This window comes from Pollicipes pollicipes, unplaced genomic scaffold, assembly GCF_011947565.3.
Source record: "Pollicipes pollicipes isolate AB1234 unplaced genomic scaffold, Ppol_2.1 Scaffold_7231;HRSCAF=8579_pilon_pilon_pilon, whole genome shotgun sequence".
NCBI lineage: Eukaryota > Metazoa > Arthropoda > Thecostraca > Pollicipedomorpha > Pollicipedidae > Pollicipes > Pollicipes pollicipes.
The window spans coordinates 1172949-1192938 of record NW_023597034.1 but is presented as its reverse complement, the minus strand read 5'-3'; the positions used below and the strand labels follow the sequence as shown (position 1 = coordinate 1192938).

At 53.0% G+C, this 19990-nt stretch overlaps 1 protein-coding gene across 1 annotated transcript; it reads left to right on the top strand.

The window, feature by feature from the left end:
* Nucleotides 1–1585: 1585 nt before the first annotated feature.
* Nucleotides 1586–18634, top strand: LOC119109235 (potassium voltage-gated channel subfamily H member 2; the record flags this gene model as incomplete). Its single annotated transcript, XM_037232827.1, is given in 6 exon segments — nt 1586–1735; nt 8575–8815; nt 13016–13197; nt 13966–13968; nt 18014–18168; nt 18520–18634. Coding segments are annotated over 6 exon segments (846 nt in total), but the record flags the coding sequence as incomplete, so codon positions are not given.
* Between the last annotated feature and the right edge of the window lie 1356 nt (nt 18635–19990).

Here is a 19990-nt window from a genome sequence, read left to right as displayed (position 1 = left end):
TCTTTGCTCTGTCTTTTTGAGAATGGGAGCGGACAGAAAACCATAGGAATTAACTCGGAATGAACGGGATATGGATGGATAAAAGCACATGGTTTTCAGCCTTATTAGCTCTTAGATATTACGTTTGTTGTTCCCACTTCAGAACGCAACCGGGGAGGTAATGGTTTGTATTTTTTCACTTTTCACATCCCATAGAATCTCGGAATCACGTTACTATGATAATTTGGGTGTGATAGCCCTGACCAGTACCGTAAAGTTTAAGACATGTACAGTTACAGTACAGTACAGTAAGACAGTACAGTACAGTACAGTACAGACTTGAAGCAAGTTTTTGACCAATAGGAGGACGACAAAACTACTATATCTGAGAAATATGATATATCTAATAATCTAATAACATTATGTATCTAATAATCTAGAAAAGCTTTCGCCCGCTCGAATTTCTTTCTGATCATTTCAAGAAGTGTTGAATGTTGTAAAGCACCCTGTTTCTAACAGAACCGTGTAAAGTGTGAATGCAACTATTTAGAGAGACGAATTCCCTGAGCAAATGGGTCCAGGCTTTGTGGCCAATGGTATTTATGTTGGATGTAAGGACATATCTGTTTGCGCCATTGCCATCGTTGGGAACACAACCTATCTACTTAGCTGCGAAATGTATTTGCTTTGGTTATGAGTCCGTTTGAGGAAATAGAGCCATTCAATGCGTTATGCATGCGAGAAGAAGACGGAATAAATTTTTACACTTAGTTCAAATGATTTATATATATATATATATATATATATATATATATATATATATATATATCCTAAGTTCATCTGACATATGTATGCATATCCTATTCATTGATGACAAAGGCTCTCTGAGACTATTCATCTTTATCATTATGATATCGTATGGTCTAGCTGCCGGCTCAAGCTCCAAGAAATAAAACAAACAAGTCGCAAGGTTCACCATGTTTTGGCAGGCAAACCCTCTTTGGTGAGTTCTGAAATTTAGTATTAAATCACAAAAGTACCCGAAAATGGCATGCCTGTTGGAATATGGTGAACTTGGTGGCATATGTAAAGTTTATCCTGGAATTTGAGACCGCAGCCAAGAGTGTGCGGTATAACATTGATAGTACTTGCAGCCTGAGAGGATGTCGTGAAACCAAGCCATTCATTTCGCTCACTCTGTATTCAAAGTGACACCAGACATTGAGTCCTAGTGAACCAAGCCAGAACAGTTCGTCACCGACATCTTGTACAGTGTTACAACCGCACCGGATCGCGTCGACTGCCGCGGCCGCTGGCGCTGGCCGCCGCTGGACGCCTGGCGGCGTCGCCGGCCGCCGCCGACATGAACTCCTCCGGCGGCTCGCGGCGCAAGCCGTTCGCCGCACCGTCGGGCCGAGCTCGCAGCTCGTGCACCAGCATCTCAGAGGAGCACGACCAGGCGGCGGAGGAGCCGGGCCGGCGCGCCTCCTGCGCCTTCGACTGGCGCCACCCAGGCCAGCGCTGGTCGCGGCCGGCGGCGGGCTCGCCGACCGACCGGCCGCGGCTGGGCGCGGAGCCGCGCCGCACGCGCGGCCTCTCCGTGCAGATGGACAGCCGCGGCCGAGCCCGGCTCGGCCAGCGACGTGAGACCCTGAAGTGGGCCGGCGTGCGGGTCAGCATTGACGAGGACTCCGGCAAGGTGGAGAACGAGAACGTGAGCGCCGATCTCGACCCATTGAAGAACATCGGCAAGGAGGTAGGTGTGAGAGACGCGCCGGCGGGGCACGGGCGGAGCAGCGGCCTGAGGGAGACACGCCGGCGGGGCACGGGCGGAGCAGCGGCCTGAGGGAGACGCGCCGGCGGGGCACGGGCGGAGCAGCGGCCTGAGGGAGACGCGCCGGCTGGGCACGGGCGGAACAGCGGCCTGAGGCCCGCTGGCTGGCTGTGGCCTGCTATCGCCGTCCAACGCTGGATGAAATTATGAAAACAGATGGGATGAGGAACAACAAGGAATCTTGCAAAACTGGCTCTAGTGCGGAAGCTGTGTGCTTTAAGTATCCGTTGATACACGGAGGGGAAAATGGTGACTTGTTGCAGCCTCTGATAACGTTCTGAGCTGTTACGAGACACACCACCAAGCGATGAACAGCAAATGAAATAACAGCATACTTCCACAATCGGTGAAAGGCAAGGGTTGTATACAATTTTCAGGAATGGCAGCCAAAGGAACGAAGGATATGTTATTATGAATGATTATATACCATAAACAGTAACTGACGCACACCAAGTATATTTCTAGGCGCAAACAAGCATGCATTCCCCCCACGCACGCTGCTTCCAGTCACTGCAACTTACAAGAGATGAGGTTTCTTAGTTCCTTCTAAACGGACCAAAGACAATATCGTACGCTCAAACAAAACAGCTTTTGATGATGCTGTGTTTCTCACGGTGTTCCTGTGGATCTGCCAACGCGAATACATAGTTGATCCGAAACAAATCTGCACTGTCCGTGTCTATTGACCAAACCCACAAAGTTTCGGTACCTTTATGATGTTAACGACTTACGCTGTTTTAATGACTGCCACGTAATTTCCTTTTTCGCGCATTTTTGAGTAACTGAAACCTGTCAAGAATATGCAAATACTTCTGTCAAAGGTACGTTCATTTTTTAAGTACATTTGCGAGGAGCATTATGCATATCGATGTTACAGTAGTAACAGCACTATTCCTCTTATAAAAACCAGAAGAATGGAGAGATAGATGCGTTGATATTTCGGAAACCGATATTTCGGCAACAAATTTAAAGTCACCACTGATATTTGTTTCGATAAAGGCAAGTTGCCGAAATATCGTCGCATCCATTTCTCCATTCTCCTGGCTTTTCTAGGTCGAATAAGGCTATTACTACTGTCTTACCTTCTGCAAAGGCATGAAATTCGGTGACTACACTAAATGTATGACGGTCTGGCGTGTCATCTGTATTGGCATGCTAGAGCAACATAGATGCGAACTCTGCGCAAAGATGGGACGGGCTGATATTTACTCCTTCGAAGGAAGGGGAATCATTTTTGGTACACAAAAAGCGGACAATGGGTTAACTTAGTTAAGGTTTCCACTCGATTCTATAAATATGAACAGTGCGTGACATGAGAAACACGTCACTTGGTACCGAAACTACCGTGGCTCAGTGACCCTGATGAAGCGGACGCTGTTGCTACGGCCGCGGAGCAATCGGATGCGGAACATCATGCTGTGACATGAGGCGTCCTGCACCTGTGTGCTGTCCCGGCCCTGAGCACCTTGTGACCTGTGCTCTGACCCGGTCCTGAGCACCTCGTGATCTGTTCTCTGACCCGGCCCAGGACACCTCGGGACCTGTGCTCTGACCCGGCCCCGGACACCTCGGGACCTGTGCCCTGACCCGACCCCGGACACCTGACCTATGCTCTGACTCGACCCCGGACATCTCGAGACCTGTGCTCTGACCCGACCCTGGACACATCGTGACCTATGCTCTGACCCGACCCCGGACACATCGTGACCTATGCGCTGGCCCGGCTGTGGGCACCGCCTCCTGTGGCCATTGCGGCGATGCTGCTCTGTTTGGGACGAGACAGCAGTGTTTACGTGGCGCGCTGCTGTCTGTTTAATTCGGAGATGCCGGGTGTGTCAGGAGGCGCCGGCACGCGCCACCTGGCGGCTCTCACCGCCACCGCCGCCGCGGACCGGGCGGGGCGTCCTTCAGGAGAGGGGGCTCCGACCGCTGGCTACGGCTCTCATCTGCTGGCTGCGCCTTGGCCGTGGAATGGGCGACGGGCTGTAGTCCGTTTATTGCCATCGTCGAATGGGTGCAGATGGCGGCAGCTGGCGGCCAGAGGCTGTTCGCTGGGCGGCGTTATCACGACCGCCACGCGGCAGCTGCAGAAGGGTGACAAATGGCGCTCACTTGATGACGGTAACATGATCGTCGCAGGGCAGCCGCAACACGGCAGTGAGGCCTGCACCCTTGATCGTGTTATAGCGAACAATTATGTCGCGTTGCCACGGACATCGCATAACAGCCGCACCACTGTGACGTTGGTTGCTCCTCTGATTATGTCACCACGGCCACCACACAACAGCCGTTGCACAGTGGCGTGCTGGGAGAGGTCGTTAGCGGCATCAGCACGTGAAGGCTGTATTATTAAAAAAGGCGACATTACAGGAATGTTTGTGCGTGCTGGAAACGAAAACGCTCCGTCGTTTACAGTGGACGGCTTTTTAATCACGTTTCAAGCGGAGTACCATCTATGCTGCTGAGACCCTGCGCCTTCCGGCTCAAAGTACGATGCAGCTCCTATTTGGAAGGATCGAGTGGTTCTCCATAATCATTACGTCACCGTGAATGTCTCAACAGGAGCGTGGATTGCACTGGTATCGGTTCATTGGCAGAGCGTGGTGTAACCAGACCCATGTGTTTGTTCTTCATTCGTTGAGTCGTTCGGTCCTCGACTGAACATAGCTTCGTTTTCACTGAGGTGGGCACTGTAGTACCTGAGACGGTTGCACAGATTACGGTGATGAACACCCAATGCTCGAGAGAGTTTAGTCGCTCAACATATGATTTGGCGTTTTCTCTGCCGGGAACGGGGTAGTTGCAGTGAATGATCCCGAAATGACGTAAACTTCATCATCTGTCGTCATCATCTGTCGTCATCATCTGTCGGCATCAATCATAGCCATCTGACTTCATCTGCCGTATATGTGAGCAGTTCCAGCCTTTTATGTTCTGCAGTTGCGGTAACAGGATGAAGCTGTTTTTCATAAGTCGTTAAATGCATTTGCGAGGAACGTCATACAAATAGGAAAGACGTACTAATAGCATTATTCCTCGCAGAATAACCAGGAGAATGGAAGATACATGCATTGATATTTCGGCTACATGCCTGTATCAAATCTGTTTACCTCAATGTCAACCCAGAACATTGTAAGTGTTCCAGTTTCTTCGTTTTCCCCCAAACTTTGCGTCCTGACTTGCTGCTTCGCAGTTCACCCTGCCCGCTTCTCCGTTTTGCTCCCCCTGAGAGGTTTTTCGGGATGAAGAGAGTTGATTGGTCATCATCTTCTCTTATCTCTCATGTCATCACAAAATATTTGCTCTACTGGTCTGAATGTTTTCCTGAATGCCTATCGTGGTGACCGACACACGGCTGCCATCCATCATATACCGTCACCAGCAGCGCGTCAGATTTGCCGCATGATCTTCTGGCGTTACTGCCTATGAGATGGCATGACGGCCGCATTTTTACGGATGCCTCACATGAAATACCGGACACAGCGCTGATGCCCGCCAGCTGGCACAGCGCTGATGCCCGCCAGCTGCCGCAGCGCTGATGCCCGCCAGCTGCCACAGCGCTGATGCCCGCCAGCTGCCGCAGCGCTGATGGCGGCCAGCCGCCACCGCACATTCGGATACTCTGGAACTATGCAGGCCTGTGGCCCGGGCTTGGCCACCGCATACCGCGCGACGCGTCAAGAATCGGCGGGGACGGATCCAGGATTTACATCGGAGGGGGGGAGGGGGGGGGGTCTATCGGTCCGTAGAATGTCATGATTACTTGGTGACAGGAGAGCCATGATCCAAAGAGGTGCTACAATAGTACCAAATGACGGCTTCATCATCCGAGTTTGACGTAGAGAAGATTAGCAGACAGATTTGCTTCCATCGCGTGCTTAGGAGCGCCAGCTCCCACAGAGTGGACGCCCCTCTGGATCCGCCCGTGCGGGTCCGTCCGGCGGACCCGCCGGTGTCGTGCGTGCGGTGTCCGGGTGCCGGCTAATATCCATTAGCCGAGGGCGGCGTGGAGTGGCTGCGTCGCCGCGCCGCGCACCGCGCCGCACCGGACCGGCGCCTATTTTATTTACCGGACGTCGGCCGCCCCGGGGGACCAGAGGATCTGCCGCCATAATGAACAAGGCCAGGGCGTGGCTGGGGGGCGCGGGGCTTCAGCTCGTCCGGCCGCTCAGGTGCCGCCTGACGGCCGAGCTGCGCGGACGGCAGCCGCGCCGCCGCCGTCGGACCGGGCTGCTGGCAATCGCAGGCGCCGTTGCGGTGTGGTGTCCGAGGTGTGAGCGCCCGACGGCCGCCACCGTCCCAAACAGTGGCGACGCCAGCGGCTGGCTGTGTATTTTCTCAGGCGGCACGTGGCCCAACACGGGCGCCGAGTGATCCACTCCGTACAGCGCGCCGCCGGCCGGTGCCGCTGTTTCGCGCCCGCGCGGCCCTCGCGGCCGCTGTTTGGCCGGCGCCGAGGGCGCGCGCCGCCGTCGCCGGTCCGCTCACGGACGGGCCGCAGTGGGCGCCGGGCCGGCGGTGCGCGCGGCGGCCGGCCTGTGTGATGATTGATGCGGCCATCCCGTGCGCCTGACGCGCTGGCGCCGCCGCTGCGCGTCGCGCCTCCACGCGTGTCATCGGCGGCGGCGGGCTGCGCCATGCCCAGCCGCCGCCACTCGTCCGTCAGCGTCATCAGTGACGGCCGATTGGCGGCGCCGGCGATTCTGGTGGACGCCGGCGCCGCGCCGCCGGCGCCGGCGCCGGCGCCGGACAGCCTGCCGGCCGCGCCGCGACTGCTGCTGCTGCCGCCGGTCGGTGTGCGCACGGCGCGCGAGGCTCGGGCTAGCCGGCAGCGGAGCAGCGTGCGCCGCCTGACACCAGCTCGCTCGCCGCCGCCGCGCTCGTTCTCGCTCGGCTCGCCCGAGAAGCCGAGGCCGTCGGCCGACGAGCGCCGCCGTCTCTCGCAGGTCTCCATGCTGGAGGTGGCCGGGGAGAAGGCTGCTCAGGTGACTCCCCAGCGCTGGCACTGTCGGTCATTACGCGTCAGGTCCCACCGACAGCCTTCTCCCCCGACACTCGACAGTGCCGGCGACATTCCGCGTCAGGCCGCACCGACAGCCTTCTCCACCGACACTCGACATCGGCCGGCGATCGTGCATCGCGGGAATTGTGCGCCCGTCGTCCCATGATCTGCCGCTGGCAGTCCCTGCCGTGCGCCTGATCTCGTGTCTTTTGCTGGCTCATGGCTGCCGACCGCGGGCCATGTACGCGACACGACTGTGTCCCCCCCCCCCCCCGCCCCGTCCTTCAGCTGTATGACATCGCGAGCACGCACGGACGCTGTCGTGAATGGCGGGGCATATGCCAGGTTATTCGCTCGGCGACACCAGCAGGCACTGACAGGCACAGGAGACGACTGTCAGTGCCCACTGCGGATGTTTCCCCCTGCGCAGTGCCGCGGGTCTCCTGCGGGGCCGTGGCGGAGGCCAGCGGCGGTGCGGTGGTCTGCAGAGGCCCCGTCTCAGGCACCAGTGTGTGGCGGGGCGCCGGGTCTTGGCGGGCCTGCGTCGCCATCGGTCAGTCACCGCCCGCAGGTGCGCCAGTGACAGTCGGGGCTGGACTCCGCCGAGCTCCAGTGACGTCACTGGCATGGCTCGGCTGCCGGTCCGGCGGCTCTGTTAAACAGCACCGGCTGTTTATCTCTGTCGTGCCCCAGCAAACGACGACGGAGCGGAGCGCCACTTGGTCCGAGCATGCTGGACTGTGCATGGCGTTGGCGTCGCCCTGGTGGTGCCCTCAGTTTTGTGCTCATACCCCAAGCTAGCCTTCCGGTGTATGTTTGAAGTGAGTGACGGCTATCTCATGCAGGCGAGCCCATCTGGCTTGGTTTGAGTATGATGTGACTTGAGAAGCGCTTGTGGGGATCGAGCTCAAGCTTTATATATTTTAACAGTGCACTATAATACATGGTCAATTCGGGAGACAAAAACTCCATGATGGATCTCCCACTGACCTTTCAACACTGCTGACGCATTTTTACTCCTGTTAGGTAACTGGTGGGCTTCTGAATCATACGAACACAAACTTAATTGATTCCATATTCTGACAGCCAAGTGCCGGTGGAGATCTTGTCTTGGGAAGCCTTGGACGTGCCGGGCACCATACGGTTAACCCACTGCAGAGCTCACCGCGAGCTGCTGCGGTTGGGTGGGCGTAGCGCTAGAGAATGAACTCAGGAAACCTTACTTGAGGTGTGCTTGTTAATCCAATAAGGTCGAAAATTGGATAAGAGTAAGGGGCCTTTGATGTAGAAGAACTAAAAGGTGTGCAATGACGGTAAAACGTTGCCTTGTCATGCAACGCGCGGAGATGAGCCAGAGCTTGCCTTTGCTAAGGTGTAGGTGTATTGCAGAACATGGCAGGGTTATGACAACAGTCGTCTGCAGATCACCGTGTGTTCGATCCATGCTGTAAGTGCGTATGGTGACTCTTCATCGGCCCTGGCAGTCGTGGCAACCCGCGGGGGAACCCCGCCACCCGTCACCACTGACGTCGGCAACGGGACCGGCGCTGACGTACGCCGGTCCAGCACCAGCTGTTACTGCCGTGTGATCGTGACGCTTTTCCGCCACCACCAGGGGGGGGGGGGAGGGGTCGTGAGTCAGCCCCACGCGGATCACTTGCCTGGACGCGCCGCGGCTGCGTGCCGGCTGGCAGTGAACCGCCTCTGCCCTGCGCTGCCCCAACACGTCAGCGCTGACCTCGACCTTTGACCGCCGCAGGTGCTGTCGCTGGGCGCCGACGTGCTGCCCGAGTACAAGCTGCAATCGCCGCGCATCCACAAGTGGACGATCTTGCACTACTCGCCGTTCAAGGCCGTCTGGGATTGGATCGTGCTGCTGCTGGTCATCTACACGGCCATGTTCACGCCGTACGTGGCGGCGTTCCTGCTCAGCGAGCCCGGCCAGAACCGCGTCAACAAGAAGTACGGCGAGGACCCGATCGTGGTCATAGATCTCATCGGTGAGTGGCCAGCCGTCGACGCCGGCCGACTCGGACGGCGACCGTGACAGAGCGGTGCTCGGTCGATCGCGCAGCACGCCCATGCAAATCCCCGTCGGCGCCGGCTGAAATGTGGCTCCGGGGCGCTCGCCGGGCGTGATGCAGGTGCCGGTTCCGACAGGGCGCCCCTCCCGACATCAGCGAACCGCGCGATTTCGCGCACGACGTCTTACCTGGAGGCTTTGAAGGCGGCCGGAATCAGGGCCAAGATCAATGCTAGCCGGGCTCCTGGATCGTTCGAACTTGGCGTGTCGATGGGTCGTTAGTCATCGGATCATAGAACTTGCGGTCCTGTGGGACACCCGAGAGTCACGAAACTGTCACGCGTTTTTCGATCGGAGATTGGAAATCCTTCCGCCAAATTTTATTGAGATTGGAAATCCTTCCCCCAAATGGATGAATGGAAGAAAGTCGACATGCGCGCCTAGCTCTATAAGCTGACGGAATCAAAGTTCATAGAGTTCGGTGTGTTTACAAGGCCAGTATACGATGTAATTTATAGTTTCGTTTTGGAGTTGATGTAAGTTTTGAGGAAGTCATCATCTATTTGAACCCAGACCAAAATGTTTCGTCCATTTCAGCGTACACTGGTTTCACCCATGTACTCATAAGGGGACCCACCATCTTCCAGCCTAAGTGACGTCACTAGTTGTCTTGCCGTCCTGTTGGCTTCGGACGCAAAAGCATCCACATGGTCTCCGAAGCGGAGGCTGGCGTCCAATATAACACCTAAGTCGCACGTGACCACGACACTTTCAATCACTACGCCGTCTGTAAACCATACGCTGGCTCACGGACAGCGTCGCAGAGTTGGGGCCGAGGCCTTACCTTTCGGTTGGCTTCAAGTGAGACCACGTGACCGTGACTAGCGGCGAAGATGACTTAGGTCGTCCGGAGAGCAGCTTCATCTAACTGACGGTCAACTTCCTGGCGCATTTGACAGCATCGGCAAGCAGGAAACAGCTCGTTTTACACAATTGTATACACTAGTCATTTATAAAGCGCGCTGACAGAAGCGGAGACAGCAACCTGCCTCCAGAGGTACGGTTTCTCCAGAAACCGGAGTGAGTGCGGCCCATCCCCGACAACCCGCCACTCCTGTTCTGTCGAATATAGGCGGCAACGTGCAAATGCTCCATATTCGGTATGACGTGACTTTTGGTGGCTGATGTTAGTCAGCTCGTGATTAATACTAAGAAAAGTCAAACTATAACTGGTGTACATGACATCTACCGGAGAACCATTGAATGTGTCCCTCCATGTCATAGGGGCCGGCATGGCTCCCAAATTTAAGACAAAACAACATGCCGGCTGAAACCGTTTTTCCTGGCGGATGAAGCACATTGAGCTTTCCAACACACCACAATCCTTGTTTCGGCATTTTGCTAATAGATGTGGAAGAGAAACGTGACGACAACTTGATGGCGAACTTTTTTACTTTGTCATATGCGGGGCACGCAATGCTTCGGGGCTCTGGGAAAGGATGCCGGGAACGTTATCTAGCGGCATTGCGCACGAGGCCCCGAGTGGTGCATTGTTTGGTCCGCCTCACATGGAAGAGGTCAGCAGGCAACTGGCCAAGGACCAATTCGAGCCGGGGACCGTTTTCCGCAGCTTTGAATAGCATGCGAAAGCCTCCGAGGTCCTGTCTGGCGAAATGACGGGGGCAAAATTATCCATTGAACTGGACGGGACAATTTGAGTGGCAGGTTTCGGGCACACTCAATGAGTTTTGCGGAGTTGATGCTTCTTTTAAGATTCAATTCCAATTCCAACATTTATGTGGCTGACGGTCTGACAGAAGACAAAATAAGATTACTGTAAAGGTCCATGTAAACCACCAGAGACGTTCCGTGGGTGAAGACGACTTCTCATGATGGCCCCTCGATGGAGACACCTCTTGTGATGCTCGCCAGCTAGTAACGGCATCTGCAAATCTGTCGGGCCAAAGGTGACACGTCCCACGAAGCGCGCCGCCGAGTTTTGGCTGATGACGAGGCCGTCGCCCACGGCCGTGCTGCGGACGCGTGGCCTGACGCGGCATCGTTAGCGCCATCTGGTCCAGCAGGGAGCGGCCGCGGAAGCCGACACCGCCAGCCGCCGGCCGCCGAGCGCCGCCTCCGCTGACGCTCTCTGGAGGGGATGGGCGCACGGCGGGCGGCGGACGGCGCGGCTGGCGCGGTTCTGGCCGCGCCCCGGAGTGTGTGCCGGCCAGGCGGCCGGGCGGCGCCGGCTGAGCTGGCGCCGGAGCCGCTGAGCCGGCGCTGCCCGCCTGAGCGGGCCGACGGCCGGGCGATGTGCGCGCCATTAGCTCGCGGTCGGCTGACCTTTGGCGGCGCCGGTCCGGGTCATTTGATCAGGGCTGCCGCGTCGCCAGGTCGGGGAGGCCGCTGGGGGCTGCCGACGGGGCAGGGCGCGTTTTACGCGCTGGCTGCCTCGCGGGCGCCCAGTGCCAGGCCGAGATGCGATAGAATCGCGCAGATCGCTCAGGAGGCGCACGTCTTAGGTCTGTGGCCGTTACATTATACAGACAGCCTCGTACTTTGGTACCAGCGATAGGGGACGAGCAGGCATGAGGGCTCCAACTGGTCTGATGCTAAAGTGGTCTTTTTCAGTTCAAGAAACTCAAATCTAATTGTTACCTACATAATTTTTGGTGTGCACAAGCCCCAAACTCCACCCCTTCTTACCAATGCTGGACAGACTGTCTACCACATTATGACCGCTTTACATCTCATAGCATGCCCTTCAATTCGAATAAGAACTGTTTACACTTGACAAGAGATATGAGCCCCTTTGTAGTCATCTGTACATACGGTCGTCATCCGAAGTCTGCGCAAACGAATGTGTGTGTAAGAAGTGATTCGCAACCGCGTTCTTCGTGTTTACCGTGAATGCATAGCTCATTAGTGCACCCGACGGGAGGTTGCGGAATATAATTACTGTTGCCGGAATGCTGTCGGAACATCGCCAGGCGAAATGTGTATTTCCGTTGACGTTATCAGCACTTCTTTCGTAAAAGCTTCGAATGAAAAACAACGCAATAAATGCTCCAAACAATTATTGTTGCCTTCCGTGTCGTACACAAAACGATTGCTTGGTTATTTGAAAATTGAATCATAAAAAGATTGCGCCAGTGGCCAATTTCCTCTTCGGTGTACTATCACGTGCTAGAAAAAACACCGGCAAACACATTTTTGATGTGAAATAATATTTACCAAGTCCACTATCGCACATTTGGTTTGTCGCTGTTTCCAACCAATGTCCAAGGTGTGCATGTTGCAACACGCCATGCTCAGTATGTGACAACATTTCAGTTCAGTTGACTCCATATCATGCGATTCATCTGGGCTCATCTTGAAAAGCAGCTTCAGTTGTGTTTGACCTGACAGTGTTGCTGACAAACTAAGAGCGGGGAGGCGAAGGTGATGTGTTGTGCCTTCCGCATAGCCCAACCCGTGCTGCGCAAGCTGCCCAAATGGTGAGTTGTGTAAAACACTTGAACCGCTTCGGAAAGATTTAGGTTTACTGTTCTTGCTTCGTTCCATCAGAACGTCGCTTTTTAGAGGGCAAGTGGTCTGCTGTGATGTGGCCAATATGAAACATGTACAGGTGTGATGTGGCCAATATGAAACATGTACAGGAGGTGGAAAGGGCAGAATTGGATCTGAATTGCTTTTCTGGTCAATTCTGTTTTTTGAGGCAATCAAGACATAACATATTGCAAATGTAGCAACACATAATTGGGAGAAATAAGCTGCGACGAGTGACATGGTGCAAAACCAATCATAAATAAAACAAAATGGCGGTATAAAATGAATGCCTCGAACTCATTTAGGAAATTCGCTCGCAGAGCAAAATGCACACCCGGCTCTGAAGCATTGTGGCCGGTGAAATGTATTACATGCACATTGCTGGCCTGGATGTTTTTAGATTCTCAACCCCTATGGTTTAAACATCAATTAGGAGGAAGTCTCCCCTGCTTTGAGTAAATACAGCTAAGGCAAGAGGTTGGTATCTGGCCGGCATTACGTTCGTGGCATAAGCAACGGTATGCGGGCATAAATATGAACATGTTTCCCATTGTTGTTTAAGGTGATTGTAACCAAAGGGCTTCATGTATTGAATGACCTCATAAGCTACTTTTCTTATCATTTTCAGTGGATATCATGTTCATCATAGACATCTTAATCAACTTTCGGACGACGTACGTCAATAAAAACGACGAGGTAGTATCTCACCCGGGCAAAATAGCCGTGCACTACTTCAAGGGCTGGTTCATCATCGACGTGGTCGCGGCCATTCCGTTCGACCTGCTCTTGTTCGGCTCGGACACCGATGAGGTGAGCGTGGCCGCGCTGCCACGCGCGCGTCGGCACCGGCCCTCTTCCGCATGCCTTCGCCTCAGACCGGCGCCCTTGTGAGACGTAGGTCCGTTGGCAACTGGTGCCTGGAACCCGACGGGCCCTGCGGCTTGTGCTGTTTGTCTGTACCTCACTGCTCTCTGCCGGCCGATGTGATAGTGTGTATCAGTGTGGCAAATTTGTAGAGTTGAGGTCTGTCTTCATCTCCGCGGTGTCTGTTGGCTTGTGTCGTCTGGGCTCTCGGTCTCTTAGACGCTCTCAGTGGCCCTTTGATGTGACCGATAAATATTTGTTCTTGCTGTTGCCAGATCGGTCACTAGTATGCCCCTGCTTATCCCGGATAAAGATGCTTTTTGACCCATGCACGCTTCGGGAAACAGTCCAATTGTCTGCAGTCGTAAAACCAACAGTTAGCCAGCACTGTTCATCTGTCAACGTTCTGTACGCTTGTTATGAACCCTTCGAGACTGATACATTTATTTGACGTTGTTCTATCGGCGCTGGGTTCGGACGTTAACCAGCGAAGCTGTGTTACCACCCGCAGCCGACGCCTTGATCAATTAGCCTAGGAAAGAACGATCATATATTAGTACGTACGTCTGTGTGTATGTGTGTCATGATGCCTTTTGCTTTTCACAGACTCAGGCGTATTACTCTAACGTCGTTCTCTCTCCCTTTCTTTCTTCCATGGCCCGTTTCGCCCACCGGTGAAATGCGCGCTGTCGGTTTTATCTTGCTTAAACGCAGTCTGTGAGTAAGCATTCTGATTTGCCAGCTTGGTTTGGGCTTGCCCGTGTTTGTTTCTGTTGTGGTACCTGGTCGAGCCGGCGTGCCCACCACTGCAACAATACATTGCCAGTGCACCAGGCGGTGCAGACGGCGGGGTCGGAGGGCCGGCCTCCCGTGCCTGCCCGTGGCCCGACGACCCCGTCCCCCACTTCCACCAGCCACCCCACCCCCACCCCCACCCCCACCCCCACCCACACCTACCTCTCTGGCTCACACCCAGCTATGCTTAATAGAGGCTAGACAGGACGCCTGGGCCGCGTGTGTTTGGTCGACCGATAATATATTTCAAACCGAACTGCGATGATTAGATCCGTTTAACCCCCACGTCCTGGGTTATATCACCCGCACCCAATTGCTACTTGCTTAAAAAATTGCACTCAAATCTTCACAGAGTCAATACGGACAGACGAACAATGTTTGAACTTGCCAAATCACACGTTTTCAGTGTAGATCTTAAGCTTGAGCTCTTTTCGGCCAGGACATAGAAATTATATGGTTGGCACGCGTTTAAATCCTCCGTTTAGCACCAACAGATGTCGTGTAGATAATTGGTAGGTAGCGCCTGGAAAACTGCGCCCGTACTCTCCCAGTTTGGCATCTATAAAAACTTTTTTCGATACTGGCGTTCGACATTGACATGCTTACGCTTGTTGGAAGTTCATTCTCGCGCCTTGATAATCTGTCAACTGTGCTTTACATGCAGCCGAGATTTTCAGCAATAAGTTCGATCCTAATGACTCTGTTTAGCCTAGCTCACACCGAGCATTACTATTTTCAGTGATGAAGCATTCATAATGTCCGATGCAGCTTAAAATCTGGTTTAGGGCCGATCAGTTGCTCGATGCCGTCCGTACAGTTCTAATGGCAGCCAGCCCGAAGTCAAGGCTGTAATGAACATGCAAGCTCTTGCGTCGGCAAGGTCACGCGGAGACTATTGCTACCGTTCTTGTTTTGCTGGCTTGTTATCAGTAAGACGCCTGGAGTGATTAAGCGAGGTGGAGGCAAATGTTTCTTAACGTCATTAAAATTATTCCAATACGAGTGAAAACAGTATGCAAATGCGTACCACAGGCTCGGATCAGTGTTTCCAACCATCCGTCATTTCATAAAAGTAGCAGGCGTCGGGTTTCGCCGTGAGGGGTCCGCAAGATAGCTCACAAATTACATGGTTTTGTGATTCGTTGCTGTTGACTGGACTAGATCTGCCCAATTCTGTCGACGAAATCGAGTAACCTGGAATGATTGCGTCGTCGGTGACTGGGGTCAACGTCAGTGAAGGTTCAACTGGGGCCGACTGAGGCCAACACCTAATAGATGCTAATGGTTTAAATAGATGTTGGCCGCCGTAGGTTGAGGTTTACGCCTGTGTAGCTTTCGCAGATCAATATCTCGTTGTTCAAACCATATCCAAATATTCAAAACCGTTGTACCTGCATTCTGGACCAGACCAGCATTCGGAGCTAAATAGAAAAGCAATCGACAATTTCCACAACAGGGTTTATTAAGGTCGTCGCTCTGGTTTCGATACTGTCGGGCCTCTTATCCCTGGGTGCTGTTTACTTACGTCATGTAGTTAGTTTCATGTCCATTTATATGCTCTGGTTGTCAAGATCTGAATCAGCCCTGGAAATAACCCAAGACAGTGGATCCATGGTTCGCGTTCGAGAACACGTGCCCGGCTGCCGGCGTCGACTCGTGTTCTCGCCAGTACGATTGCCGCCCCCCTTCTCCGTGAAGTAATGCTGCTCTCGTCCAGCGGCGATGCTGGGTCGCAAAGGCTCAAGCTAGGCTTTGACCTACACGGCGCACTTTTCTGCGAAAAGCTTATTTGTAGGCTTGCAATGCTACTCGAATGAGGAAAGCTGTATCTTGTTTGCATTGTAATATTGCAGAAAATTCAGGCATGATCAGACAGCTTGCATGCGAACCCCCAAACATTTCACAGCACTACTTTCATCGGTTTGCACTTACTCTTGCAGAAAATTGCGCAAAACTACAGTCATTTGCTGCGAATGTACCAAGCCTTAGAAAACGTGACGGTCTGGCCGAGCCGGGTCGCTTATCTGCAGATTGTCCGGGTCATCACATGATGCCAACTCGACCTATGGCTTCACTCATAATTATTGTTTTTCGCAAGTTGTGATAATTATTGTTTTCGCAAGTTGTGCACAAACAATTTCCAAACGTTACGTAGCGCTGATGATAGTGATCATAAGCCAATAAAGATGGCTGTATGAAGGTGACTAACTTGGCCCAGGTCCGCATATATGAAAAATAGTTTTATTTGACGCACAATTTTCCTCAAAGGCCTAATGCCCCAAAGAAATAAACTTGATATTGAATTGATTTCGTTACGTCCCGTAAAAAGACAAGATAAGCATTCAATTTGTGACAGCGGAATTTGTAAATAGGCCGTGTGGTGTTGGTTTCCATTTCTATGCTATATCTTGAACACAAACATGACTTCATTCTCCTCATTTTAACCACTTTTGCATGACCTGCCATAGGATGAAGTGAGTGCATTTCGTTTTGTTGTTCCGAAGTATCGATAGATAAAAGTTACCGAGCATCCGTGTACGAAACGGTGCGTGTAAATCCTATGCTGTATAGATCACAGTTAATTAGTGGTGTTTGAAGTATTTGGTCGCCCTTGTCGTTCTAGAAAGTTTGGTAATGTAATTAAATGGTTGAAGTTTAGCGTAGTAAGGCATTGGAATAGCCAGAGTTATTAGGTGATAATACCTGAATCAAAACTAAAACGTTGGTAACCACAAGTTCCATGGCCATATGGCTATCCGGCATGTTGGGTAACTCACTTAATCATATAAATTCCTGTTGATTGTTTTGCCTATCAGTGCAATCCCGTAAGCAGCCTTGTAGGTCGTTTTGACATTTCACTTATTTGGTTGTATAAAAATGCACACCGGACACCCATCTACGACTGCTGAGTTTAACACACAAGCATCATGTCATAAAGGTATGTTGTCATTCGTTAATGGCTGCTCCCCAGTCAGCACAGATCAAATTTGCTATCAGCTTTGCCGCGTAAACTTACGGTTGCATCACCTTGGCCAAGGCTCAGGGGTCTTCCCAGCAGTGCTGAGAAGATGTTTGACCAGCATTCTGCGTCGCCGCACCCGGCACCGCGATCAGCCACAGATCACTCGTCGTTATGTTATTCTTTGCAGCGGGCTGCAGCATTTTTATTAGCTCTGCGGCTGTCATGAGCAAATCTGTTTGCTTTTCTTTGCCAGAGCTCCATATCTTGTTTGCCAGGCGGCCACCGGTTGGTTGTAATCTATTTCACGGCTGGCATGAACCATTGTTTTATTGTATGCACTGGCATAGACATGTCAAATTAGTCCATCCAGGACCCAGCACCAAGCTGAGGAGTATAGTGTTATGCTGACGCGACTTTTCATTATGCATCACCTGCGGAACATGGCAATGTTATTCGGTCGTGGAAGAGAGCAAAAACTGCTGGCTCGGCGCCCTAGCTGATACATGTCATATTTTCGACATCAAACAGAGCTGGACAGGCGTGCTGCCGCTGTTCAACTCAGAGCATGCAGTCTCACCACCCTCTTGTTCCTGGTCAGAGTCTACTGGCCGCTTGTTTGGGTCGGTGTTACATGATCAGTATTCCGATGTGTGTCAGACTGACCGCGGCCCTCCGGACCGCATAAGACTCGCTGCAGTGAGTGTTCCTGTCAGCCCTGTGCTGGCCGTGCTGGCTGCAATGAACGTCGCCGGCTGATGAAACATTAAGCCCTTGGCCAGCGCCACACCGACTGCCGCACCTGATCAGTGCAGCAGTGGCCTTCCTCACTGCAGCCCATGTGAGGCAACGTTGCGCTATCCAGTGCTCCAGGCAGCGTTACACACTGATCGATGCCGCGGGCGGTGTGACGCCGGCCGGTGTAGGGGACAGGCCTCGCCGGCTGCCGTGCTGCTGCCGGGGGTGGCTTCACCGGCGGGCTCCGGGCCGCGCGCTGTCCGGTTACAGACGACCACGCTGATCGGCCTGCTGAAGACGGCGCGCCTCCTGCGGCTGGTACGCGTCGCCAGGAAGATCGACCGCTACTCCGAGTACGGCGCCGGCTTCCTGCTCCTGCTCATGGCCACGTTCGCTCTGGTCGCCCACTGGCTCGCATGCATCTGGTGAGCTGCGCTGTCTGTCGACCGCCGCGTCGGCGCCTGTTGAGCTGCGTTCGTGATCCATCAGGTGGCCTTCACTGAGTTGAGTAGAGTGTCTGTGACTGCACTCTTTCCAACAGCCTTGGATGCGTTTCTTGAGTTGTCCTCGATCCACTAGCTTGCCCGCTCCATGCTGCCTCCTTCCACCTTGCCTCCTTTTTGGGTTATGGCCATGGGCCCTGGTAGCATCTGCGCTCCTTCTGACCTGTTGGGGCCCTTTGCTGTTCACCAGCTGATTTTTAGTGCGCCCATTGGGCCTGCTCGGCCGGCGTGACACCCTGCTGTTTGGCACTGACGACTCGGCCCGGTCCGTAGGTACGCTATAGGCTTCGCCGAGCTGCCAAAGCCGACCGGATGGCTGCACCGGCTGGGGACCGACATCGACACGCCGTACGGCTCTGAGGGCAAGATGGGTGGCCCCAGCATCAAGGTCCGTCCCGCCGCAGGCGCTCACGGCCGCGTCGGCTCTCAGACCACAGCCATGGCCTCCAGCTTGGCTGGGCTCGGTCCATGCGCACGACAACACAGATATGCGTCAGACGTGGCTGTGCCAGGGAGCGCTGTCTCTTTCGATATCTGCCAAACCAATGATTTCCCAGAGACGGAAAATGGCGGATGGATGGCAGGGTGCCCGAAATCGTTTTGTGCTGCTTGAGCATGCGGCAAACATGACTTATATCGACCAAACCTTGCAAGAATAATGCAAATATCGCCCGCTTATTAATGTAAGGATCGCCAGCAATGGTGATGAAGTGTGTTGACGTTGGGCTGAATTGATAAGAATCAAGTGGTCCTTCTTCGTTGTGAACGGTCCGTACATCTACGTAAAAGTGTCGAGCGATGCTCCCTGGTCCACGACAGCCATTGCAATGTGGCGCATCCGAAACTCAGCCGGTGCGTTTTGCCGAGCGCCACTGCGTCGGGAACTGCAAACAAGATAAGCCAGGAGAGGTTTTAGTAATTCAGTGCAATCGAAGTTTGGTAGAAATTGAATGATTTTGCGACTAAAAAATGTCGATTGATATCACGTAGCTGTCAAAGCTCCAGCCTTACTGCTTTATTCGCATTCCTTCCCTTGCCTTTATGATTTTAGCGTTGCTTGATGAGAAGCTATTTGCGGGTGTTAACATTGTTACCGAAGGTAATCAGAATAATGTTATCTCATTAGACATAATTTCCAAGTGGAAAGTGACAACGTCATAAGAACTAGCTGGTGAAAAGCATAATGTGTCTAAGCATGCACCATCAGTCTCCTTGATCAGTGTATTTATCCAAGGGACGGTTGAGACTGATTGCTTATGAATTTCCATGAAAATTAGCAAACATAAAAGGAAGCGCGTGGTTCATTTGCTTTTTTACTTAGACGTGAGAAATGAATGGCTGAGGGTACACGACAAAGGAATCATTTTCTGCGTCATTTGACCAAGAAAAGAGTACGGAATAGCATGTCATGAATAGAGTGTGAAAATATGATGGAGTACGGAGGTAGAAATGAAATAGTTAAATTAATTAAATGAGCTGCCTCTTTCATGCCCAAAATTAAGGCTACAAGCATTCACATTTTGAGGCTCTGGAAACCCAAGAGTTCGTGTTCAAGGTATTCTGGGACATCGATTGACAATTGCGCCATTACACCTGTCCACTGGAGAGCAGTACTTTCGATAGGTATGGAATGACGACAAGAAATACCTTTGGTTTCAATACTTTTGTACTTATAGGGTTTTTTGAAATAATATTGTGAATGCTTGATGAGCAAGATATTACGCATTCAACGCATTTGCACCAA